This window comes from Alternaria triticimaculans (genome assembly GCF_023758025.1).
Source record: "Alternaria triticimaculans strain BMP 0046 chromosome Unknown scaffold_1, whole genome shotgun sequence".
NCBI lineage: Eukaryota > Fungi > Ascomycota > Dothideomycetes > Pleosporales > Pleosporaceae > Alternaria > Alternaria triticimaculans.
In genome coordinates this window covers 1,515,281-1,541,065 of record NW_026055958.1, presented here as the reverse complement: position 1 = coordinate 1,541,065, position 25,785 = coordinate 1,515,281, and the positions used below count along the sequence as shown (strand labels likewise).

Genomic DNA, 25,785 nt, shown 5'->3' with positions numbered 1-25,785 from the left:
TATAGTAGCGTATAGCGTATAGAAGAATTACTAAAATAAGTATAAATGTTAAATTTAATAAAATTAGAATAAGTTTAATTAATAAACTTAGTACTAAAGTACTAGCTAAAACGTAACCTAGCAAGGTAGATAGTTGTACGTTCTAATATCTGCTCTATTATTTTAGCGATAAGTTATGTTATGTAGGAGTGTAAAAGCATCAAGTCACGGACGGAAGCAGCATTCTGGTCGGGATGGCAAGAAAGCTCGAGACCAAAATTTGAATGGCAGTGAAGTTGAGAATCCAATATTTATTTTCAGAATATCTTGCCGTACTTAGTGTTAGGTGAGGTCACCACCAACACCTTCTGCGGCGCATACACAGCAATGGCATCTAGCAAACCAAACTAACGGATATAGTCGCTAGTTGAAATTTAGATCAACCACGCAACGAAGGTACGGTAGAACCAGCTGCCACCCTTACCCTCGGTGGCTTTCTTCTCTGCTGCATGAGCGAGGAATTCCTCCTCTTCGCGGTCGATTTCGGCCTTGCCACTGTAGAAATCGGCTTCGTGGGGCTTAACCATCTTGGACTTCATGATAAACTTGTAACCGAAGATGCAAATCAGGTAGACCGGAATACCCTGAAACGTTTGTTAGCATGCTATTTGCACATGAGAGAATTGAGTGACGTACGAGGTATCCAGTAACAAAGTTCTTGTAGTCGAAAGTGCCGTATTTCGGATCCTTGGTGAAGACACTGAAGTTCTTCGTCAAGGCGATGAGGATGCAGAAGAACAGCGCAATGTAAGATCCGGTAAGACCGAACGGAGCAGTGTACGCCATCATGTCCTTGGTAATGCCTTGAGCGCGACGCGCGCGAACAAACCAGATGTGCGACACCAAAAGCGAAATCCAAGACAACAGCCCGAAAATGGTGGTGAGATTGACAAAGTAACCGAAAACCACCTTAGCATCATCTGCGGCGTTCATGAAAGCAGTGCAGCAGAAAAGAGCGGATATGGCCAAAGCAGGTACAGGCACACCACGCTTATCAGTCCAGAGGAAGATCTTAGGGGCATGGCCTTCGACAGCAAGACCGTAGATCGTACGGGAGGCAATGTAAAGATCCGAGTTGGAAGCGCTGAAGGTGAAGAGCAAGATGCAGGCGTTGACGATAGTGGGGAGGATAGGAATATTCGCAAGCTTGATGGCGACGACGAAAGGCGAAGCGGAAGCACCGGTAGTAGCCTTGTTTGCGAACGCCAACTCCTTGGAATCGTAGGGAACGATCATGCCCAAGAAGAAGACCGACAAGCAGTAGAAGAACAAGATCCGGTAGAAGGTAAGCTTAATGGCACGAGGGATGGTCTTGCGTGGGTTTTGGGCTTCTCCAACGGTAACACCGATAAGTTCAGTACCGAGATAGGCAAAGACGGCGTTGACCAAGGAGCTCCAGAATCCGTAGAATTTACCAGCAGAGCCACCAGCGATGAATGGCTTGAACGCACCGGGGTCATTGTAGTACTTGAAGCCAGTTGCCGGACCAGGCCCAGCACCGACAGCAAGGAGGAACGAGAGGAAGATGACACCAACCTTGCAGTAGTCAGTATTGTTTTGCATCGAAAAGCGCTTGAGACTTACAATCGTGATGACTTTGATAGAACTAAGCCAGAACTCAAGTTCACCGAAGAACTTGATACCGAAGTAATTGATACAGATAATGGCGACTAGGAAGATTGCAATCCAGACTCCGGGATTGACTTCATCTCTAGACTTCCATTCCGAAAGGATCAAAGCAGTGGCAGTAAGCTGGTTCGGGGTCGTGATGATGTACTTGCACCAATAAGTCCAACCAAGAGCAAAACCGAGAGCAGGGTCGCAGAAACGGGTAGCATAGCCGGCGAAACCAGAAGCGTGAGGAATCCAAGCGGCCATTTCGCCGAGAGCAGTCATTACGACGTAGACGATGAGACCGACCGAAGTGTAGGCAATGAGAATTGAACCCGGGCTGTCGTTGTTAGTGAGGATGAATATTCGCCAGATTCGTGCTACTTACCCGGACTGTGCCAGCGCTTTACCAGTACCGATAATGAGACCAGTTCCAATGGCTCCTCCGATGGCAATCATAGTAATGTGGCGCGACTTCAGACCACGGTGCAGATGCGTGTGGTCGGAGTGGACGGCAACGCCATTGCTGTCGACAGCGGCGACCTCTCCCGTCTCGTGCTGGTACTCGGGCTTGGTGCCATACTCAGGATCAGAAGCGTGAGGACTTGCGCCGTCCGAGGAACTCGACTTGCGGTTCCAGATGGCCATTTTGAATGAAGTGTGGTGAGTATAGTCAGGTAGACTAGTACCTTATGGCGCGCGTTGAGAAGAGCCGCACACGGGTGAGTGTAAGCGGTGATCGCGGGAAGCAAGCCCGAAAACGTGAAGCGACTCGAACCTGGTGGTATCGAGGAAAAGCAGCTGTATCTACAGCTGGTACGTCAAATACTGGTGAGGCAGCGGAGAGCCTTGAGCGGCTGAAGCAGCAGGGTACACCGGTTGTTATACGACCGAGGCTGCGGGGAGGGCGAGATAGTGGTCCCACGGAACGGTGCTGATAACGAGCTACCCGTTGGAAGGCTTGTCGCGGCGGGCGAAGTAACCCAAGACGGCCAAGCAAAGAGGACCGCAGTGAAAGAATGGTGTGGAACGGGCACCGCCAGATCCAACCAATATTGACGACTTGTGTCTTCTAGAGCGCCTTGAGCGCAGCGCCAATCGCCCGGTCCAGCGAGCCATGCTGGCGCGTCTGTCGTCTCCGCGTATATCTCCTTCTTGATGCAGTTGGACTGGTGGGACGGACCCTGCTCTGTGTGTCTTGGCGGTGGCCATGGCATGCTGAGCCAAGTTTCTTGCCTATCCTTAATTCGCTCCTAGCATGATAAGGTGATATTTGACGTTTGTGGGATCCGATAAAAAGCGAACTGCCACCCGGCTGCCTGCCGCTACGAGTCGTGGAGGAATTCTGCCTTGTTATTCGGGGCGAGGCATCTGCCTGACGAAGATGCGTCTTGTACGAGGCGGTATTGCGAGCGTCGCATCACGAGGCAGCTGAGTTGATTGCTGCGTGAGGACCTGTTCAGCCGCGGCGGTTTTGCCCCCGCATTAGGCGGCGCGTGCACGGGCCGGCACCTCGTTCGGCTGGCAGGAGTTGACGCGCCTGACGGTGTCGTCCCTTCCCCGACACAGCTAGGCCGTCACCATCGCCGCACAAAGGCCTACTGCTGATTGCCGTTCTTACGACATCCGCGTTCAATTCGCATTACATATCGCGTGCTCAGCTGCTCCACACCAAGAACGAAAATACTAAACACTATCCACATCCGATACGCTTCGGACCGATCGACATCCCCATAGCGATAACCATTATCAAAACCGGAGCACCCAGTTCTGCTGTTGTGCGATGGAATCACTAACGAAATGGCCATCCCGGGCTCTACCGGGGAGAATTCACTTAGCGGATGCAGCCATCATCAGACCTGGGAACCCTGGCGCTAAGCACCATGCTTCTGGAAGACCCCAAGATGACGACCCAACGCTGCATTGGCGATCGTGAGGGCCACTCGCTGCTCGTTATCTACTTGGCCAACACCCAAAGGATTCTTTGGACCGCTCTGGCCGATAATTGCGCCGACCTCCATGTTTGACGGCGACATTGGTCCATATCCAAGCACTTGGTAATCTTGTCAGCATCGGTTTAGTCGAAAATGCGCGAAATAAATGGAAGGTTGCTGGGGTGCCTTGCAAAGGCAGACATGTGACTTCGCATACGAGAATGCCTCGCATTTGAAGAAATAATGAGAACTACATTTTTGGTCAAGCAGTACCGGCTTCAACCTTAGAATCAGTACTTTTGCACGAGCTTCTACCATCACGAGCTTCTATCATGTAGCAGTGGTACGGTGAGTGTGGTCGCGTTCTCGAATATTCTTGGTTTGATTATGATATACGATCAGACAAGTTTCCTTTTCGGTATATTGCGCCTAGCACTTAATTCTCATGTCTTAGTCTCCTTCCATCCATCCTCGATCTCCTCAAATATGCCATCAACGACGCCAACATTAAAACAGCAAACACAGTCCCTACCGCGGCTGTAATGTATACCGCTATTCCCGACTTCGAGGTGTCTGGTGCTTCTGGCACATCGGGAGCACATTCGTAAAATGTACTGGATTCCGTCGTTGATGTGAACTGTTCTGGAAGTGAAAAAAACGGAGGTGACGCCATCGGCGCAGTAACGGTGATGACGATAGTATCTGTGATAGTAACAATGCCTGCCATTCTCCCGCGCTTGACGAAAGAGCGAAGTGTTAAGAAGTTTAAGAGCTGTGAAAAAAGCGAGACCGGCCGACCAAGAAGGACCTAAGGTCGTTTCCAAGGACATCGTTCGTACACTTGCAACGTACAGCTATCAAACAGAAGCCATGGAGCTCATCATCGCTCAAAACACACTCTTATAGATGTCTAGCACGCTGCTACACCGCGCTGGACCGCCGAGGATTCCTTGCAGCCTACGCATTGCGGATACGGTTGAACAAGCCTGGCTGCGAAGTCAAAGCCATTTCCTCGTCCTATTGCACATTCGGCAGGCTTGTCGGAGTCGTTGGCATTGTCTTGTTGGCCAACGAACGGTCGTGATCCGTTTGATTCGGACTGAGAAGCCTCTCTTGCTCGGCACCAGAATCTCATAGAAGGAAAACGCTAGACAGGTGTACTGCCAACTGCATTGATACAAAAGCGGAATTTGGCGGAGGCTTAACGTCATGTAGGATTCTGGGAGGAAGGTAGAGGCGCACACGTGTACTTCTTTCCTCTAAAGTTGCGTCATGCTACAAACAAACGCATGCTCGCCCACTATAGCACCGGCAGCCACGGACCATACCCATCACATCCACTCAGCCTTCCGCATCTCACCATTACAACAAACATCACTATTCACCTCCATCGCTATGCGTCTCGCACAAATCTACCACCCCGTCTTCGCAGCGGAGTTCAACGAAATCGCAGACCTCTTCGAGGCCGGCGAGCTTTACCCAGCCATCAACAAAGCCAAAGAGCTCATCGACCACCCGAGCAGACCCATGTACCACAAAATGCTCTCTTGGGTCATACTAGCTCTTGCTCTGGACCACCTGGACGTCATCAAGATCTGTATGCAGCGGGCAGATGCTCTCTAGAAGAAGTAAGTCCCGTCGATATACTTGCGAGACATACACTGATTTCGAACCCCCACCTCAGGCTGCGACGAAAGATACGACCGGGCACGAACGCCGAGTTCGATCTAGCGATGGACTGGACACGCGAGAATCTCGACATGGTGTTTGAAGGTTGGTGGGCGGAGGTCTCGCGGCGCTGCCAGGATTACGACATTCACTATTGGGGCATGGTGCAACTTACGATACAAACGACCTGGGCAGGCGCGGCTTAGGGTGCCGTGTTCGAAGTGTGGTGGATGGGGCTGATGGAGCGCTGCAAAGGTGCGTAATTGCCGATGTACGAACTGCATGTGAGACAAACACTGACTTCGTACACACATCTTCAGGTGCTGTTCCGGATGATCACTTCGAAATACCCACATCGGGGTGGGAACAACGGCAGAGGCATTGGATCCGTGTTTGAGGCTGCTGAGGTATATTCATTGTAGTCATGAGAGGGCTAGACGAGCGTTGAATACGAGAAGAGGAATTTCAAACACCTACTACTGTAAATGGCTTGTGGGTTGTGATATGATTACCGCATTTCAACTACATAAGTTCGACCGTAATCTCGAACATGAACACCGACACCAAGCAGCACATGCAAGACTAGCCGCCTGAGAAACCAAAACACCAAGCACAAATGAACTAGGTATCCTTACGCGAAAAAGAATCAAAATCTTAATGATATGCAAGAAAGAGCGCCAATCGCCCCAGCTCTGTCGCAACGGGTAGTGCAGCGGCGGGTATACCCAGCCCAGGGGTCCTGACTCCATAACTCCGCCCGCTTGCCGTAGATGTAGCGTAGCATGGTCCGAAAGATGGTGTTGCACAGCAGGCCATCCAAGTACCCATCCTTATATATTTGCCTTACTCCTTTTGCCCTTCGTTAAGTACAAGCTCAACAACCACCTGACTCCTTTCATGTTGCGGATGTTGTAAGCTTAGCTTGACTGTCCTGTTGTGACTTGAACCTCCGCTGAGCCCATCGTCGAGGCACTTGACATCGCGTCCAGCAATGACTTGTCGTAGACGACCGTTTTGCGCATTCCTGATCTCGACGAAGTCCGGGTCGAACAAGAGAACGTAAGGGCCATACATAGCGGCAGACTTTGCTTTGCCGACAAATTCCATGATGACGGACCGCGAGATGTCACCGTTCTTGTTGATGTACACGGCGCATTCTTCGTAGCACAAAAGGAACTCTTGGTCGGAGAGGCGGAACATGCCCAGTGGATCCTGATTTTGAAGACGTGAAGCAATGGTGGCCACGTGCGATTGCTTTAGATCGGGTACGGACCATGGTTGCTTCTTGTCGAGGGTAAGCACTTCAAAGCCCTTTGCGGTGGAAATGGCAAGCGACGAGTGGAAAAGGTTGATCGTGTAGCACTCTGCTGGGATGTAGAATTCGTCGTATTCGCGGAAGAATTCTGTGCGTCCAGACTTCCATATCCTGGACTTCTTCTCGGATGATTTCTGGTAGACAGGCTCAAGCACCTTGAAGGTGGATGAGATACCGTCACGCTTCTTGTAGAACACTAGCGTTCTGTCTTTCATCACGCCAGTGGCGAAGAAGCCAATGTCGCGTGCACCCGATAGCTTTTGGGGCGCTCGTCGTGTTGAGTCGTTTGAGGGGGCTACGCCACTCACTGGGCATACGGCATCGAGATGGTACGCAATGAGTGCCTTGTCGGAGATGAGCAGCATCAAGCTGAACTGTTCGAGGACGGCAATTTGCGTCACGCGTGGTACCTGAATTGCCTGCGACTGTTAGCACCGTAACATACGACTATGAATTCATTACATACCTTAGACCAGCCTCGAGGATTATCAAACTCCGACACATAAACACCAATATCTGTACCGACGGCTACCATGTGCTTGCCGTAGGGCTGGCTGAAGGCTGTCGCACAGTTCACCCGTGCACGGCAGATGGGGACAGGCCGCCCAACGTTGACGAAAAGCTTCTCCACCTCGTCGACTGCGCGGTCCAGTGGCGTTCCCTTGATCGTGATAGCTTTTTGTGAAGGCATCGCGCTATCATACGCGAAAGCCGCGTCAGCCATGACTCTCAACTTGAACGGTTCGGCGTTTTGAGCAAAGAGAGCTGCTGCGTGTCGCGTCTTCGCAATGATGAGCTTGTCGCACCACTCGGCACGATTTGTTGCCGATGGCGCATATAGCGTGTAGGTCTCCTTGCCCAGATGCTTTACGCGGAAGGGGTACAAAATCTTCTCATCCTTTGAAGCATCGTTTGAGGTGGTGTTGACCATGGTCTTGCCGGAATTGCTCGTGTTGGTCGACCCAAGCGAGTTCGAGGTGCTTGTGTGTGATAGACCACCGGGTACAGGGCTGTTGTTCAATCTTGTAGCGGCCCCAGAACCGACCCGACCAGAGACGGTGGTGACAGTAGAGATACCCTTCATGGTAGACCGCACAACGGGATCGTCGTCTTCGCTCTCGAGAACAAGAAGATCCATGGGAATTGGCAATCTTGACACATCGTACTTCTCAGACTTGGTAACACCGTCTGCTTCTCGGAAAGAGACTGCCTTGGCGAGTACAAGGTAATGATCGAAGAGCAATGCGTGGGTCTCAAGCCAGTTGAAACGACTGCCTCCCATCCTTTGCAAGTCGCCTCGGAAGATGAGTTCTCGGCCCAGGTGATCCAGGTTGAGCTCCACTCGCTGCATACCGGGCCGCAAGATAAGCTTCGCTTGCAAGTCGGTGAGACTAACTTTCCGACTCATTTCAGCGACACGGCTGTCGCACTCTAATGTCACGGCTTTGATCTCTTCTTTGGCGACCTGAAGATTACGTTTCTCCTCGTTGTCCACAGTCGAGTACTTGATGACTGTGTCTATGAGAAGACCATAGCGCTGCAGTCTGTCGATAGGGCCTTTGAGATAGGTATCCCAGCCAAGCTTTTCTGACAGCTTGTGCTTTTGAGCGTCGTCCAGGAAGGTGCGGAACAGTATGTTTCGGTCAGCTTCCTGTCGAACAAGGAAGGATGCGTACGGGAAAGCCGCGGCGTACTCGATGTAGGCCTGTTTCGCTTTCCGGATCCATTCTCGGAAAATATCACTGAAGCCTACAATCCATGGGCCTTGCTCTTGCTGTCTGTACTTGATCTGTGGAAGGAGATGGTCTTCGTTCGCTTTCCGTACTGCGTCTACCTTGCTGAACACGTCGCGGATGAATCTGTCGACCTTCTTAGGAGGTATGACTGGAGGCTGGGCTGATTGAAGTCGGTCCCGGTAGAGGTGCCGTAATACGTCAAGTCGGTTCATGTACTTATCTTCTCCTTGGACGATCTCGTGTAGGATGTTTTGACGTTCAATCTCCTTCTTGTTTGCTCCTTCGATGTCTTCTTTCTTCAGCTTATAGAAGGTGGCCCAGTCTTCTGATCGAGGTGCGGCGGACGGAGCGTGCAGGTCGATCTTCTTGAGTGTGCGTTGGCAATGGTGCGAGTAACATCGACCCGGGCTTGCGTGTGTATGCAACATGGGAGCGTAGCATCCGGCCCCCGTAAGCTGGAATATTACTCCAGTCATGCTCGCGGTCGAGAATCTCAACCACTCTTCTTCGTGCACAAGCGTGCCTGCTTTGTACATCTCAGCCACTACCCGACTACTCAGTGTCTCGGCATCCGCAATGTTCATAGTTGGAACTTTGTGGGTGAATAGCGCAATAAGACCTTCTTGGATCGGACCCTCCTTAAGGTCATTCTCGCCTTCGGTCATGTTCTTCAGCCAGGAGATGATTGAGCTAAGTGCCCAAGGCTCAGTGCATTTCTTGAAGTCGATGCTGGAGAGCTTTGCGGGATTAAAGCGCTTGCCGGCTGGAATCGTGGGTAGGTCGATAGCTACAGCTTCTGCACTGCCAGGGGTGAGGGTGTTGCCGTCGCTGTCCATGGCACCGCCATAGAAGGTATTCCGGTTGCCGGGAGGAGGTCGAGGTCTGTGCCCCTGTTCAGCGTCTGTCTTGGAACGAGGCAAGGGAATGGCATCTCGGGCATTGCTGTGCTGGAGTAGAGAGGTTGAGCGAGGCACAGGGGCGCCGGTGGGAGAAATCATGTGCATAGCGTTCGCATCCACGGGGTATGAACGCTGGGCAGCCGGAGCGTTACGCCAATATTCGTAGGATCCAGATCCGGTGGAGCTGTTGCTCTGGTGGTTCATTCGCCGGCTGCCGGTGTTCACTGGAGGTGGGGGCAGTGGCCGGTTTGAAATGCCCGGGTGATAGAACATATCCGGTGGCTCACCCGGCATTACTGCTGAAGGGCCATTGAGTGTCGAGCCGGACAGGGCAGATGCGCTATCCATGAGTGTGACCTCATCGCCCTCGTCGTAGCTCCGCCGCCGTGCGCTAGGCTCTTCCAGACCACCGGTACCAAATGTGTCGACACGCGCGTTGCTCGAGAAGGACGGGAAGGGATGGATCGGGTCGTAGTCGTCGTGCATAGGGTCGGACCGTCGCTGAGAGCCTGAGGTGGACGCTGTGTGACTCCCACCCGCTGCCAGTACACTTGGGTCTCCACCGTAGTTGAAAGATGGCGCGAATCCGCCGCCATAGGTACCCACGTCCATGCCCACGTAGTCACTATCGCTGGCACTTTCCTGTCGCATCGGCTCAGCAGGCATCTGCGGTGAATGTACCGACGTGTAGTTGCTGAAGAGCCCGGTGCCACCACTAGCTCTACGAGCTTCGTCTTCTCTTTCTTGTGCCTCGGCCATCTGAAGTGCAGCTAGACCAGCAGCTGCCTCTACGTCGCTCTCGTCACTAAGGTAGGTGTCGCGTCCAGCGGCTGCGCCATTCGTGCCATTCCTTCCTGCAGACTCGCTGTAGTATTGGCCGTTTGGCTGTTGGACCTGGGCGCCGCCAGATGTCATGTTCATAACGTCGTTGAATAGTTCGTCCTGATACCCGTTCTGCTGCGGCGCGAAATATTCGTCGCTGTCGGACTCATGGGGTGGTGGTGGGGGCAGCGGTCGCGATGATACTGTGTTGGTGCGTTGCGGCGAGCCATGTGTAGGGACCTCGGGCGTGGGTGGGAGGGCGTTGCCAGACATGGAAGCATACCTGTCGCCGCGCTGGGAGCCGTAGCCAGTATCGTATCCCGGGGGAGACGGGAGTGGAGCATGCGAGGCGCTCGAGGAATAGTAGCCCGAGGACGCGTTCGAGGGTCGTCGGTTCGGGTAGGTGCCCCAGTCCTCACTCGCAGATTGCGCGCTCCCTGGAGGAGCAGGCAGTGGTGGCGCGCCCGATGCAGCGTAAGCTGACCCGCGACTCTGGACAGAGGGTGCTCTTCCAAAGCCCTGATTCTGGTACACTGAGGGCGAGTGGTATGAGGCGGTCGGGGAGGTGGGCGAGAAGCCATAGGATTGGCTCAGGGAGTTACTGGGTGCGATGTTGCTGTCGGCGTAGGCAGCTGGGTTGTACGGCTGGTGTGAGGCCGACACAGAGACGGGCGGCGCGAAGGTCCTGTTGCTGACACCGCCGTAGTGCTGGGGGTTTGGCAGAGCTATGGGCTGCGTGTTGTAGTTCTGGGGGTTGTACGCCTGCTGCGCCCGCTGGTAGCCATAGCCGCCGTTGAACCCGCCCGCTGTGGGGGACATTGGACCCTGAGGTGGCTGCGGGGAGCTGTTTGCGCCGATGAAGAGCTCGTCGTTCTGGCGGGCCGCTATGCTGTTGCGCCGGTCGAGCTGCTGGAGATGCCCATAGCCCGTGGGCGCGCCGTTGGTGGCATCGCCATTGTCAGCGCTTGGCGTGCGGCGGTTGTAGGGATCCTGATATTGGCCGGGCGCGCCCACATTGGAGTGCGGGATGTTGGGGTTGTAGTAGTTCTGGCCGTTTCCGTAGTACGACATGGCGGCAGGAAGGCGCGAGGATGGTTAGGAAGGCGCGATAGGAGTCGGTGCGGTGGGAAGCGTCATTCACGAGGCTATCTGACCAAGTTGCGCGGGCACCATGACCAGGGCCGCTGAGCTGAGCTTGGAGTCCAGCAACCTAGCCAGCGCGGGGAGGGGGGAGACGCAAGGCGATTCTGCGACTCGTACTATGTCGCGCGCTCGCATGCGCCGGCGGTGATAACTATCCCGGTGGGCAGGAATGAGGGACGGGAAGCAGCCCTGCCTGTGCGTAGGTGGCAGCTGTCGAGCGGATCGTCAAGCGTGTTTTGCGTGGCTGTAGCGGGGAGTGCGGGCCGCTGGGCGACGCTGCTATGGGACTGCGAGATTCGAGGAGAGACACAGGACTCCGCAATGGCGATGCAGGAATTAGGGTGGTGGGAAGACGGCTATGGCTTGTTTGCGGCGTTGCTGTCATTACCGTCCAACTATCGCGGAGCCAAGAACAACCGGGAGCGGAGCCTTACCGTGTGCCTGATCATCCATCTCGTACCATTGTTCCGCACACTGCACCCTTTATGGCCCCCGTGTTCGCCAACTCGGAGTAAAACATGACTAACATCAGTCATTGTATGCTTGCAGCCAACTACAGTGTCGCATGTGCACAGCGGTGGCGCTGTTTCTTTGGGCGTGCAGCCATCTCCCAAGAGCCCCATGGCCGTGTCACCAGAGCGCGCCTACTAGAGAATGTCATGCACCAGCAATTCTGACCGCAGGCTCGAAAGCGCTTTCACGGGTCAAAACACACGCGAAGCTTGTGTAAGGTACCTAGGTATTGTGAACTTAATCTTACCCCGCAGTGCTGCTGGCGATGCTGTCACCATCTCCGCCTTACATGGCTATTTCCGAGGTCTGGCTATGGCGCAACTATATGAGATGGCGCAGTTGTTGTTTGACCCGGAATGCTCCTCGGTGTACTACGAACAAGCTCACTTTTCATACATTTTCGAGCCAATAATTCCAAAATGGGCATACAGTCAGATCCGCCGAGTTCACTGTACGCTGCTGCTGGCACTGCGGCTGACGACAACGTAAAGGTCCGTGATCAACTGCCACCACAAACTGACCAACATGGCTACCGAATCAACGAACAGCCCATGGGGACGAAAAGAAAGGTCAAAGTCGTCCTCATGGGCGCTGGCGCATCGACTTTGAACTTCCTCAAAAAGGCTGAAGAAGAGATGGAGAACCTGGAAATAGTGTGCTACGAGAAGAACCACGATGTTGGCGGCACTTGGTTGGAAAATCGATACCCTGGCTGCGCCTGTGACATCCCTTCGGTCAACTATCAGTTCTCTTGGAAAATCAAACTTTGGTCGCATTACTACTCGTATTCGCCGGAGATATGGGAGTACTTGAAATCCATCGAACGCGAAAATGACTTCATCGCCAAGTATATTAGGCTGCGACACCGCTTGGAGCACGTGGAGTGGGACGATGCGGCCGGTCTATGGCGGTTCCGCGTTCGTGATCTGGAGAAGGACGTCGTGTTTGAAGACAGTGCCGAGTTCTTTGTCAACGCCGGAGGTGTCTTGAACAAGTGGAAGTGGCCAGAGATTCCAGGTCTGCAAGACTTCAAGGGCAAGCTGATGCATTCTGCGAATTACGAAGAAGGCTACGATCTTTCCAACAAACGTGTAGCTGTCATCGGTGCTGGTAGCTCGGGTGTGCAAATTGTCGCATCAATACAACAAAAGGTCCAGCATCTGTACCACTGGATACGGTCTCCGATATGGATCACGGCAGGCTTTGCTCAGACCTGGGCCGGAAAGAACGGCGCAAACTTTCGATGTAAGCTCCTCCCTCCAGGATATGAAGGAAAGCTCTGACGTTCCATAGACAGCGAGAAACAGCTTAAATACCTCGAAGAAAATCCTAAGAAGTACCTGGAGTATCGCAAACAGATTGAGAACGAACTCAACCAGCGATTCAAATTCATCATCAAAGGCAGTGAGGAAGCTCGTCTCGCACGTGAATACGCAGACGCCGAAATGCGCAACAAACTCAACCATGACTCTCGTCTCATTGACAAGATGATACCCAAGAATTTCAATCCCGGATGTCGCCGTCCAACGCCAGCACCGGGATATCTCGAAGCTCTCGTTGCGCCCAACGCCACAGTCTTTACCGACCCTATTGGCTCCATCACAACCACAGGTTTCACAGACAAAGAAGGCAACCACCACGAAGTCGACGTAATAATATGCGCGACCGGTTTCGACACCTCCTGGCTGCCGCGTTTCCCCTTCAAAGCCCATGGGCATGATCTGCGCGATCTATGGGGTTCAGAGGATGGCGTAACATCTTATCTCAGCGTTGGTATCCCCAACTTCCCGAACACGTTCTCCTTCTGTGGTCCGTATGGTCCTCTCGGTCATGGTTCTTTCATGCCATTAATCGAAGTGTGGACCCGCTACATCTTCTCCGTCATTACAAAATGCCAGGTCGAGAACATCAAGTCTCTTGCCCCCAAACTTGCTCCTTGTGTGCAATTCCGCCAACACGCCGATCTCTTTCTACAACGCACCGCGTGGACTTCACCATGCCGCTCTTGGTTCAAGCAAGGAAAGACGGATGGTCAAGCAACCATGTGGCCCGGCTCGCGCCTCCACTTTCTAAAGATCATGGAAACGCCGCGGTATGAAGACTTTGAGATTGAGTATAGACAAGGAAACATGTGGGCGTTTCTAGGAAATGGGTTTGAGGTGAGAGAGTTTGATGGGAGGGATATTACGAACTATCTGGGAAATTTGGACGAGGAGGGAAGAGACGTACAGCCTGACTATGATGAGGGGCTCAAAGACGTACTTGGAGGATTTACGTTAGGAGATGAATACATTGTGAAGGGCGGGAAATAGGTTTCGTGAAAACATCGAGGCCTGATCCATGCCGCTGCGCTTCTTCTGTTCATCTCCATTACGGCAACGCTCCACCTTTCAAAGTTCAGACGCATGGAGTAGATAACGGAGTGGGCGCGTAAAGGTAATAGGCGCTTTCGCTGGCAATACTCCGACCTCTTCCCCCTTGCACAGACTCATCATCCCACTATGCACAAGACTGCGTGAAAGACTAGTCCTCAGAGGGGCAAACCACAGGCAATCGCTTGTTTCCACCTCCGCTTTCGCTTTCAACAAACGGATGCCCGGCACTTTGCGCGCACGATTCGAGTGATTTCGGCATCGCCTACGCTCCAACCATGCTCCATGGGCACCCCAGACGCATTGACATTATCACAACAACCGCCAGACGAGCAGAAAGCGGCACCCACTAGCCGGCTACGTGCGGCGACATATTCCTCTACCAGCGCACCACAGTGCATGGTTCCCGTCACTACACCCCGTCTCCGTTAGCAGAACGGCCAAAACCGACACTTTCGTGATCCAGGCCGCCGTGGCGCCCAGGAATGTTCACGTGAGACAACTCCGACGCCTAGCCTTTGATCTCCCGACAAACCTCCCGCCAGCACCTCGCGTGACCAATTACACGGTCCTTGCGGAGTGGCGCTGACAAGCGACACGTCATTTTCGAGCTTACATGCGCGTGGTGCAGAAGAAAGAGCATGCGGAGAAGCACGCTAGAAGCACACTAGAAGCTCTCGTTGAGATGTCGACCCCAGCTTCCACCCAGTGGTGCAGGCACCCTTGCAGGTTGGGTACAGTGCCCGCGGAGGGCAAAGATGGTGAACCTGGTAGAGATGCGGCAGAGTTGCTAGCAAAAGATGGGGAGATGGAGGCTGATGGTTGCCCAGCTGTGAATCAGACGGGCCTTTGAGTTGTGAGCGTCATGTCTTTTGACTACATGTGACGAATGTCATGGCTGTCGCGTATAGCGGATCCATATCGCAAGTGCAAGATCTACACCTTTTGACGAAGAGGTCAAGACCTCCATCCGCACTGATTGAGCATATAGCAAGCCACTGCCGATACTCTCAGCTCGATGTGAAGATCTTTTCATATGCAAAGCCACCGAGCTATTAGGCATAGCTGGTATGTACTAAACGAATACCGCATATGTTGAGCGGTTTTCCAAATGCTTCAGTCGAATATCGCGATATCGCAGCGCAGCCATAGGACAGCCCAGCATGCAGCCTCGCGGCAAACAGGTCACAGACCCCAAGCTTCAGGCCATGCGAGACCACCCTGGCCCAGCAGTCGGAGCCTCAACAAGGCCTCATGTCATTGTGCCTAAAACATGCCAAGGGAGCCCAGAGGCTACTGGCTGCGCGTCCAAGAGACGGTGCGCACCAACGCTAAACAAGATCATGAATTCCCCAAAGAAGGCTTGGTGGCGCCCAGAGTCTTTCCTGGATCGCTTGTCGTTCACTCGCTGGCCCTACAAGCCTCGCTTGCCGTTGCTTGTAAAAACGCCTTCTAGAGGTTCTGCACCGAAGGACCCTGACGACATAGCACCAGGCGAGATCGCTGAGATCAACAGCGGGGTGCAGATGATGCGCCCCTCTAGAAGGCGCTGGAGCGGCTGCTAATTGGGCATTTTGCGGGTTGGGGACTCCACTGTTGTGTGCATTCCAGTTTTTTTCTGCGCTACAGTCTCTCCATGGGGTTGGCAACGCGGAGATGCTATCGAGCCCCATCTGCGAGGCATTTGTCTCATGAGGCTCAACGACTAAGTGGGACCGCTCGGAGAAGAACGTCCATGCGCTGCAGTTAGTGCATGCTTATGCACGTGGTGATTGGACACAAACACGCACCATCCGATGTTTGCCGGCTATACTCTCGGGGGAAATATGCAGGCTACTGAGTCGCCGAGGAAGAGCCAGCCCATCACGGCAGCGCTCCGATGAAAATTTGCGGATACTGGGGTGTAGCGTACGGGGCGATGCGTTAGCAGTAGATTCTACCCCAACACCCCGGCTTATACGCCGCGCTCAACCAACGCCAGCATGGGACTACCGAATGGGCTACCGACTGCTATTGCAGTCTGGATGGCACCAGCCCCATGTCGCGACCTATACCATGGAGATGGGTATCTGGGGACGCGGAGAGCGGATATATAGTGTGCGCTGTATCCCTTCACTGAAACAGCATCAGCTTCTCGCTCTTCGTCTCTCACTATCTGGGATTCGCCTCTACAGACATATCATCTGTTGATCCTTGGGCTATATATACTTTCGTTCCCAATCTTCATCTTTACCCTACTATCACCATGGGTTTCTTTGGAAACAACGGCTCGCAAGAGCCTACTCTGGACCAAGTCCACGAGCAGCAAGCTCGTCGCCCTTCAGTCGCTGAAGTCGTCGACGAACAGGTTCGCCGCAAGTCTGTCGACAATCGTGTCGTCACTGGAGCTTCCGCTCTCACAGTCCGCCAATCCATCGTTCCCGTCACTTTGGTCACTATCCTCTTCTTCATGTGGGGATTCGCCTACGGTCTTCTCGATGTCCTCAACTCTCGCTTCCAGGTCGCTCTTGACATCACCCGTGGAGAGTCGTCTGGTCTCCAGGCTGCTTACTTCGGTGCTTACTTCATCGGTCCTTTGACATACTCTGGATGGTTCCTCCGCAAGTTCGGTTACCGATACACCTTCATTCTCGGTCTCTCCATCTACTGCGTCGGTGCTCTCATGTTCTGGCCTGCGGCTGTCAAGCGAAGCTTCGGTGGCTTCTGTGGTGCCATGTTCCTTGCTGGATCTGGTCTGTCTACTCTCGAGACTTCCGCCAACCCTTACATTGCTGTTTGCGGTCCTCCCAAGTACTCCGAGTTCCGCCTTGAGCTGTCTCAGTCCGTTCAGGCTGTTGGCTCTGTCGTTGCTCCCGTCCTCGCTGCTCAGGTTATCTTCAAGAATGTTGGTACCGACGGCAAGTCTCTTGAGGCTGTTCAATGGGTCTATCTTGGTATTGCTGGCTTCGTCGGTATCCTCGCTGTTGTCTTCTACTTCGCTCCTATTCCTGAGATTACCGACTCCGACATGGCCGACCAAGCCGAGATGACCACCGCTGCTACCGGTTACGTCGACAAGCCTCTCCGCAAGCAGTACACTCTATTCTGGGGTACCGCTGCTCAGTTCTCTTACGTCGCTGGACAAGTAGGCGTCGCTGCTTATTTTATTAACTATTTTGTTCGTATAACCCGTACACATATGCTATGAAACATTTACTGACTTCAAATTTGTAGGCTGAGGCACGCCCTGACCTTTCCGTTACTGAAGGCCACCACGAGGGAGCCAACTTCTACGCCATCGCCCAAGCCCTTTTCGCAGTCGGACGTTTCGCAGCAGCTGGACTCATGTACTACGGCGGCAAGCCCCGTTACGTCCTCCTCGCTTTCCAGACCCTGATCATGATCTTCATCAGCGCTGCGATCGGCACCAACACTGGCAGCGCCACCCGTCCCAACTGGGGAGGTCTCAGCATGCTGATGATCGTTCTCTTCTTCGAGTCCTGCATCTTCCCCATCATCTTCGCCCTTACACTCCGCGGTCTCGGTCGCCACACCAAGCGCGGTGCTTCTTTCCTCGTCTCCTCCGTCTGCGGTGGTGCCGTTGGCCCCGTCATTCTCGGCAACGTTGCTGACCGCATCGGCACACGAAAGGCTATGTGCATCCCGCTCATCTTCTTCGCGATTGCCTGGTCTTACCCAATCTACCTCAACATGGTCAAGGGCGCCGAGCTCGATGCTTACAGCGAGAGCCATGTCGGTACCACTGACGGTGCTATTGACAACGACTCTGTGCTTGCTGGCAAGGACGTCGAGGCCCGCATGTTTGAGACCAAGGTCTAAATGTGTGTGCTTTCATACTATTGGGTGGGATTACTTTTGGATTAGATGATACCTATGAGGCTTGAACGATGATAGCGCGGCGTTTATGATGGGATGATCGGACTTCGCTTGGTCGGGCGTTGTCTTGTATATACCACGACTTCTTTGTGCATATATAGACTTGCATACTGTTTATAAGAATCACTAAACTTTATCACTTATCTTCTCCTCGTTGAATCCCACGCACGAGATCTCCTCAGTTGCCTACATCGAATGTTGAGAGTTTGACAGGTGCATCTTAATTCCTTCCAAAGACCACATGACACGATTTCGACTTCCTTGCCCTTCGTTCGAAGCAGCGTGACATATACATAATCTCGTTGTGTAAACAAAGGCCACTGTAAACATATTCCCGCCTCGTACATGACAGTCGTGACCCACCTCACGCATCCGGTCCCTCCTCATCCCTTCCCACTACCACCTCAAAGTTCGCATCATCCACCAGCTTCCAAAATTCCGCATCCCTCTGTTTAGCCTTCAACTTCTCAAGACACAAACCTGTGACTGTAGGCCCCATCAAGATCTCTACACACTGCAATCTCGGCCAATGGTTCACGGCCTTCTGCGTGCCAAAGAGATCCTGCAGCCACCTGCATTCCAAGAATGCCAAATCAACGTCGAAAATCTTGAGGTGCTGCAAAGAGATCGGAAGAGCTTGCGTCGGTGAAAGTTCGAAGTCGCCTTCGAAGACGGCGTCAAAACGCATGTTGTCGAGCTTGATCGATATGAGCGCTGCTTGAGGGATGACCAGTTTCTTGAGTTGCTCAAACTGGTCGAATCGCGGTAATGGTTTGCGCATCGCGCCTGGCAATGTCCAGAAGCCTCCTGGTAGCTTCAGGGTTTCGAGGTTTGGTCGCAAATGTACCATGCCGTCCACGAGGTTCTGGTAGTCAGTAACTTCGCTTCGCGCATCGTATATCGTCCGATCCCAGTACTGCTCATCCACGTAGACATCGTCCTCGAAAGCAGACGGTCCGGTAGGATAGTATTGGATGTTTGCCTGATAGGCAGGAAACGCGCGCACACTTCGATAAGGGTTCTTGCTGTCTGATGACTCCGCATAGTATTCTAGGGTTTGAAGATTGGGGAAAGCGCGGAGGATGTTCGTCATACACGCTCGAGAGGTGGTGTTCCATACGCCAACGGTCCTGACTTCAAAGTCCAGACGTAAATGTCGGATGGCAGGCTGTGCGCATCGGCTACTGAGATAGTGCTCGGATGCCATGCGAATTTGCGAGTGTATTTGGCCTTGGAGTCTGATGCTCAGGTCGAGGGTGTGCAGATTGGGATAGTGCTCCAAGCCGCCCCCTAATAGCGGCGGTAAGGGGCTTTCGTACTTCAAATAGGATAGCACATGTGCGGTCGGTAGCCTGAAAGCAAATCTCTGCCAACGGCGCATGTCTTGGAAATGCGGCTCAGCAAGGGTAAGATTTGAACCTGTGTCGAATATGCACAAAGTCGAAATATTTGGTAGCAGAGCTAAGAACACGGAAGCTGAAGCATGTGCAAATGTGCCTTTCAGTTCTGCAATTTTCCCTGTCTTCCACCAAGCAGGTAGATCGAGGGAAGCGACGATCTCACACGCCTTCTCGTAGACGAGATAGTTCACGTGAGGCTCTACTGGACCTCGACCACTAAGCTTCATGATGCCACGATCTTCTGACGGTAAGCATAACCTCAGCTGCTTTATATGTCGTTTCCATTCCGGTCGTGCTTGCAATCTCCAGATCAGGCCATAGATGTCCGAATTGGAAAGCTCATTCAATGTTCCTGGGAAGCCGACCTCGAGCACGAGCGAAGAGAGCAGTACTTCGCGAGCCAGAACCGTGAACCTCTTACACGTCAACGCAATGTTGAGCAGCGAGCGAGAATTAGCGCGAAAATCGGAAATGAGATACTCGTCTGGAGAGCTTGGAGGGGGATCATCTGGAATGTAGCCCAATACACGAATGGAACGATGCAAATCGACATGCGAAAAGACCTGGAGTAGTATTTCGTTGGGCAGAGTACTCAGCGAGCTGGTGCTGTCGCCTGGGAAGCGTTAGATGATGACGTATGTAAGGCGGATGTTTGGCACGCTCACTTCTGGACATTTCAAGCGGCGGCAGCCCTTCCATTGTTCAGAGCCGTTCTCTAGATGTACCAATTTGATGAAGTACAGGGTGATTGAGATAGCCTGGATTGCAATGCTGCAGGTGCTCGCTGTGCCGCACAGCGCATGTCATCAACGCTAGTCCCGATTTAGCATGGCGGTTTTCCACGGCTCGGCCGGCCGCATCCATCTGGCCTTCCATCATCCAGGCGCGCGACATCGAATTACCACTGGGAGTACAACCTTCAGTCTGCATCACTTAGCAATGGACGGGGCGGAAAACCGGTTGCGCTTAGAAAACTCTGCAACGCAAGATGTCAGAGGGTGGGACTTGCTTTTTTCGATGCGTGCCTCAGAAAGCGATTTGTCGCGATCGCGACGCGACGCGTGGCGGGGAAGGACCCAGCAATATCTTCGCGCACCGCCAGAAAGCCGTCTCACCCATTGAGGGTCTATGGTAGCGAAGACAACACACTCAAAATATCTCCTCCGAAGTTCTATTCACTAGAAAAGGATAGTCTGCATACCTAAGTACCTACGTACTGAGGTCAGTTCGGCTGGAGTAGACGCGGTTGCAGTAGCATATCTACAATGGCGGCCAACAACCTACGAAGCACTTACCAGCAATACAAACACGATACGGATGTCGTGGCATCATGGCGTAAGTTGCGGTTAAAGTTACGAGCGATGCACGCGCTAATCTCGCTCTTCTGTAGTCGCGACTACAGCCAAGTCATTTGGCTACAACAAGCCCCTCGAACCACCTGCTCCCACGGAACAGAAAACGCAAAGACTCAAAGGCAAAGCCAGAAAAGCCGGAAATACTGCGCAGAGTGGATCAGACAAGCAGACGTCTAGTCCGAAATACACCCTTGCTATCAAGGATTTCATACCTTTGTCTGCTCACATCGCCGGTGTCAAAGGCAGCAACGTAGAGGTTCCGGACTACTTCAACGTTGCACTCGATAGAGTGATCTCTGTTCGAAGTGCTTTCTCGAAAAAGCTGGCAGCTGCCGGCGAAGCCGTCGACAAGCCGTCTGATGACCGTCACAGCTTTTTTGTCACTGTCTTGGAAAGCGTGCGCGACGCACTCAAGCCTTTGATACGGACCAATGCACTCGATCTCAACAGCATCAAGAATGCCACGCCAAGGAGTGACAAAGACCGAGTCAGACAGACTAGAGTTCGCAATATCTTCGAAGTCTTGGATGTGTATGAGCCATCGGCGGAGTTTCTCGCTGCACCAGATGTCGCACCTCCGCCGAAGCCTGTGGAACTGGACTACACTGCTGAATCGTGGAACGACTCCGTCATTGAAGCCTTTATGGCAATGACCATGTTGATGGATGACCTCTCTCGCCTTCGTGCTGAGATTGCAGACCTGTGGGGTCGACATCATGCGGGAGAACTCGACCTGGCAACTGTGTCGGTAGCGACCAACACAGCAATCCAGCTTGCGCACAGCATGGAAGATGAAGTCTACCCAGTGATCAAGCATCTGGTTGAAAGCGTGCCATTCCACGAGGTGTACTTCTTGGCTATCGCCAAAGAAGCTGGCGCTGATCCCCAAGCGAAAGGCTGGTTCTGCTGGTCGGACGACTACAACTTCAAAGCCTACGACATCGCGGATGCCCTGTTTGTCAACGCCCGTTATGGTCTTCTGGTCTACCTCAACAACAACATGAACGGGCACATTATGGACTACAATGGCAAATGGGGTCGATTCGACGAAAATGAAGGTCCACCACCTAGAACGAACAGGGAAAAGTATGCCCGCGATAAGTCCACATTGCAAGAGCTGTTCCAGGATCTTCCCTTGCTACACAATCATCCGATGGTGGTTGAGGACCAGTTTGTCATCGCTTTCGATGCTGCGCGGAAGTCCTTTGCAAGGGAAAACACAAATAAGCAACCACCAATCTGGACGTGCTTTGCTTTTCAAATTTATCTCGACATTGTCTACTCTACCGAGGTTGGTGCGGGTTGGACACAGATGCGCAACGAGTTTACTACACTTCACAGATACGTTGAGGTCTACCCTAGAGCTTCTTCCGACATGAGGAAATTGGTCAAATCAATTGAAAAGATCATGAAGGTCGATCCTCTCGCACTTATCCGGGCGACGTTTACTTCTCCCTACAAGGACTATACCATGTGGCGTCGCAACCCCACACATTGTGGTCTTTGGTAAGTCCTCATAGTACGATGTACATGTGAGACGTATACTGACTTTGAACCTCCAATCTTGCAGGATCCATTATGCACGAACCGTCTTCCACAGAGAAGCTGTCAAGTACGCCGCAACACCCGGGGCGGTCATGTGCGTAACGCAATTATACCATGCCCTGCGCCAGACTGAGCTTCTTTCGGAAGAGTGGAAGGATCTTCAGACGCTGTGGGACATGCAGGGAAATTCGGCTTACTTCATTGGAGAGCCCCCCAAAGACTTTGAGGGGCATTGGAAGAACTATCTCATGGCTATTGGTGCTTCAGCAACGAACTGGGCAAGTTCGAAGAGGAACACGAAGGTCAAGGAGACCAAAGCAAACGCACGTTTATTGAAGTTCAAGGGTCCAGTATCGGCCTGGATGGCTTCACGTATTGCAACAAATGGCGACGAACGACTCATCACAGCCGAAGCCATTGAAGACGCGATCAAAGACGGCGCAAGCCATCATTCGTCCCTCGCCGCTGTCGCACCTACCATTCAAAGGCAAACCCACATTATCCAGAAATTGGCCACTGCTCTCCACGCCGAGGCTCCAGAAATCACCTTCGATTACTTCACCATGCACGACCTTTGCTGGGAGTTGATGGGGAGGATGAAAGAACGATTCAGTCCCATCATTGCTGCCAAATCTGGAAAACAGTGGGAAGCACAGAAAAGCAACCTGCCGTTTGTTGTTGGCTTCGTCTTCTCTACGGCCGCGGGCAAAAAGGATATCGAGACAGACGGTGTGCCTTCGGAAGAGCTGTTGAAGATCGCTGCGCAGGTCACGAAGAAGTTCTTGGAGGAAGGTAAAGGTAGTGTGGTTACCGAGACTGGACGCCTGGAAGGACATTTCGACTCATTTGGGACAGAACAGGTGGATATGTGGAAAGCCGAGGTGAGAGACAAAGTCGGCCCTGGGGTCCGTGCCAATGATTGAATGAGAAGGTCATGGGCAAGTGAGCAGTCTTTTACGAATTATAACTTTCTATCTCTATCATACTACCCACTGCTCTCCATTGTACCTTCTCAAAGATCACCAACTCAGAAAATATGACACCAGCTCCGCCTACGACTCCCCATGCCTGCTTCGTCTGCAAAGAGACTGCTGAACAACGCTGTTCCACCTGTAGTAACGCACGCTACTGCTCTACCGCCTGTCAGAAGAAAGACTGGAAGATGCACAAGATGCTTTGCAAGTCCTTCGCAGGTCTTGAGCCACGACCTGGTGCAGCCTTCTTCCGCGGTCTCCTCTTTCCCGGAGATGAGCCTTTGCCACGTTTCGTCTGGATCGAATACACCAACGTCAAGGACTTCGCATCAATATCATGCGAGCCTTTCCTCGGTCGCAACATGTTGAATCACATATCACACACCTGGCCCACCCTCAAGCGCATACCCTCGCACCGGGTCGGTATCTACTATCATGACAATTACATGAACGAGAACCTGCCCACCACTCCGAGTTTGACCAAATGGCTGGGCCAAGCTGCAGGCAACTACTTCCGTGGACCTTTTCTAGCCCACGGCTACGAGAATGGCATTGAGCTTGACGATGAGTTCGAGTCCGGTGAGGGAGGGCCCTGCGATCTTGACACGTCGGCTTTGGCTACTCTGTTGGCGTTCTTCCAGGCGCAAGGTACCCTTTATCTTGATAGGAAGAGGTTCGACAAAGGATTCTCCCATCCAAATATCATCTAGGTGCGCTCCGATGCGGACTGAGAGTCGGTCGCTCCGGGAGAAGGGCCGAACGTAGTGGAGCTATCGGGCTTGTCAACACCTGGTGGTAACATGGCCTTGCAAGTGCGTGGCGGCCTGTCGCATGGACACCCTTCCCGGTATTTCATCTTACTCATTTCACAAAATAGTTTTGTGGTTTCGAGAATGCGCGTTGTAGTTACTGGCGTAACGTGGGGCAGGCAATGCCGTCACTGCTTGATGTTAGCACCTGCTGCATTGAGCAAAGCCCCGCACTATCTGCGTAGGGCGTGCCGGCGGTTATCACAGGTGTACAACATCTTAGCAAAAGTCCTAAAACCTTCAATACTGTATCTGCTACTCCTATCACTCCAGCGTAATTTGAGATTGGCATCATGACGTTCGACATTTCAAAAGCCCGGGAGCGCTTCCCCGCACTTCTGCAAGATCAGGTCTTCCTTGACAACGCCGGCGGCAGTCAGGCATTGGGTGATGCGATTGACTCGTAGGTGGATTTCCAGATCGTGGGTATACATAAGGACTGATATGGATACAGAATAGTGCAATACCTCTCCAAGACCAATGTTCAGCTTGGCGCTTCATACCACACCGGCACGCAGTCGAACACGAAGTACGAGGAGGGCTACCAAGCAGCCGCAAAGTACATGAATGCTGGCCGCGATGAGATCGGTAACGAAACCATCAAATCCATTCACACCTGGGCATCCAGTTGCTGACGATGAACAGTTCTCGGTGCTTCAACAACACAACTCTTCATGAACCTCGGCTCATCCCTGCAATTCCCTGCGGGTTCAGAAATCATTCTCTCAAAGATGGAGCACGAGACTAATGCGAAGCCCTGGCTTTTCATGGCTGAGCGTCTTGGGTTGACTGTGAAGTGGTGGGCGTCTTCAAAGGAGGATGGACTCAAACTCACAGCCGAGAACCTCAAGCCGCTGTTGAGCGACAAAGTGAAGTTCGTAGCATGCACGCACGTGAGCAACATTCTGGGGACGATTCATGATGTGAAGGCTATTGCAGAGGCGGTGCATTCGGTTGGCGCGCTGTTCTGCGTGGATGGCGTTAGCTACGCGCCGCATCGTGCGATTGATGTGAAGGATTTTGGAGTCGATTTCTACGCATTCAGTTGGTACAAGGTTCGTCCGGCATCTACTCCACTTCCTTGTCAGCGGGTACTGACAAAATGACACAGGTCTACGGCCCACATGTCGCCGCTCTCTACGCAAGCAACTCAGCCCAACAGCACATGAAACCATTGGCCCACTTCTTCAACCCCACGAAGACCCTCGAAGACAAGATCGGATTCGCAGGCTCAAACTACGAGTGCGTGCAGTCCATTCCGACCATCACGGCTTACCTCACCGACGCTTTCCCCGCCATCACTGAGCATGAGGGAAAGCTGCAGGCTATCCTTCTTGACTTCCTGAACTCACGACCAGATGTCACGATCTTGGGCTCTACTTCGAGCGATAGCAAGGAAAGAGTACCAACGATCTCGTTCACGGTCAAGGGCATGAGCAGCAAGGCGATCGTGGCTGAGGCGGAGAAGATTAGTAACTACGGGTTCAGGTGGGGGCATTTCTACTCGAAGAGGCTTTGCGATGAGTTGTTGAAACTGGAGCCCGAGGGTGTGACGAGAGTCAGTATGGTGCATTATAACACTGAGGAGGAGATCAAGGGATTGGTCGAGGTATTGAAGAAGGTCCTCCCGCAGGTTTAAAGGGAGATGTAGCGCTGACACTGAGATCTTTGCTGGGAAAGTATACATTGATATTTCTCGTAGTAGACAAAGTATGAGCTGAAACCTGGGATACGCCCCTACCAGATAGCCACCAGGAACTATCACCATGAAGGC

At 52.8% G+C, this 25,785-nt stretch overlaps 8 protein-coding genes across 8 annotated transcripts; 5 read left to right on the top strand and 3 right to left on the bottom strand.

Annotated features, from left to right (window-relative positions):
* Nucleotides 1-413: 413 nt before the first annotated feature.
* J4E78_000521 (uncharacterized protein) lies at nt 414-2,298 on the bottom strand (the record flags this gene model as incomplete). The annotated part of the gene is made up of 4 exons (XM_049361184.1): nt 414-623; nt 676-1,575; nt 1,624-1,990; nt 2,039-2,298. The coding sequence occupies 4 exons, from the start codon at nt 2,296-2,298 to the stop codon at nt 414-416; spliced, it is 1,737 nt and encodes a 578-aa protein (XP_049226467.1).
* A 2,681-nt stretch (nt 2,299-4,979) lies between these two features.
* On the top strand, nt 4,980-5,207 carry J4E78_000520 (uncharacterized protein; the record flags this gene model as incomplete). Its single annotated transcript, XM_049361183.1, has 1 exon — nt 4,980-5,207. The coding sequence occupies one exon, from the start codon at nt 4,980-4,982 to the stop codon at nt 5,205-5,207; it is 228 nt and encodes a 75-aa protein (XP_049226466.1).
* Nucleotides 5,208-6,095: 888 nt separating this feature from the next.
* Nucleotides 6,096-11,095, bottom strand: J4E78_000519 (uncharacterized protein; the record flags this gene model as incomplete). Its single annotated transcript, XM_049361182.1, has 2 exons — nt 6,096-6,986; nt 7,034-11,095. 2 exons carry the CDS (start codon nt 11,093-11,095, stop codon nt 6,096-6,098), a joined length of 4,953 nt encoding a protein of 1,650 aa, XP_049226465.1.
* Nucleotides 11,096-12,099: 1,004 nt separating this feature from the next.
* On the top strand, nt 12,100-13,992 carry J4E78_000518 (uncharacterized protein; the record flags this gene model as incomplete). The annotated part of the gene is made up of 2 exons (XM_049361181.1): nt 12,100-12,925; nt 12,974-13,992. The coding sequence occupies 2 exons, from the start codon at nt 12,100-12,102 to the stop codon at nt 13,990-13,992; spliced, it is 1,845 nt and encodes a 614-aa protein (XP_049226464.1).
* A 2,305-nt stretch (nt 13,993-16,297) lies between these two features.
* On the top strand, nt 16,298-17,871 carry J4E78_000517 (uncharacterized protein; the record flags this gene model as incomplete). The annotated part of the gene is made up of 2 exons (XM_049361180.1): nt 16,298-17,209; nt 17,266-17,871. 2 exons carry the CDS (start codon nt 16,298-16,300, stop codon nt 17,869-17,871), a joined length of 1,518 nt encoding a protein of 505 aa, XP_049226463.1.
* A 421-nt stretch (nt 17,872-18,292) lies between these two features.
* Nucleotides 18,293-20,027, bottom strand: J4E78_000516 (uncharacterized protein; the record flags this gene model as incomplete). Its single annotated transcript, XM_049361179.1, has 2 exons — nt 18,293-19,941; nt 19,994-20,027. The coding sequence occupies 2 exons, from the start codon at nt 20,025-20,027 to the stop codon at nt 18,293-18,295; spliced, it is 1,683 nt and encodes a 560-aa protein (XP_049226462.1).
* A 566-nt stretch (nt 20,028-20,593) lies between these two features.
* On the top strand, nt 20,594-23,912 carry J4E78_000515 (uncharacterized protein; the record flags this gene model as incomplete). Its single annotated transcript, XM_049361178.1, has 4 exons — nt 20,594-20,663; nt 20,719-22,189; nt 22,254-23,109; nt 23,376-23,912. The coding sequence occupies 4 exons, from the start codon at nt 20,594-20,596 to the stop codon at nt 23,910-23,912; spliced, it is 2,934 nt and encodes a 977-aa protein (XP_049226461.1).
* A 392-nt stretch (nt 23,913-24,304) lies between these two features.
* On the top strand, nt 24,305-25,650 carry J4E78_000514 (uncharacterized protein; the record flags this gene model as incomplete). Its single annotated transcript, XM_049361177.1, has 4 exons — nt 24,305-24,414; nt 24,466-24,599; nt 24,657-25,066; nt 25,123-25,650. The coding sequence occupies 4 exons, from the start codon at nt 24,305-24,307 to the stop codon at nt 25,648-25,650; spliced, it is 1,182 nt and encodes a 393-aa protein (XP_049226460.1).
* Nucleotides 25,651-25,785: the final 135 nt, after the last annotated feature.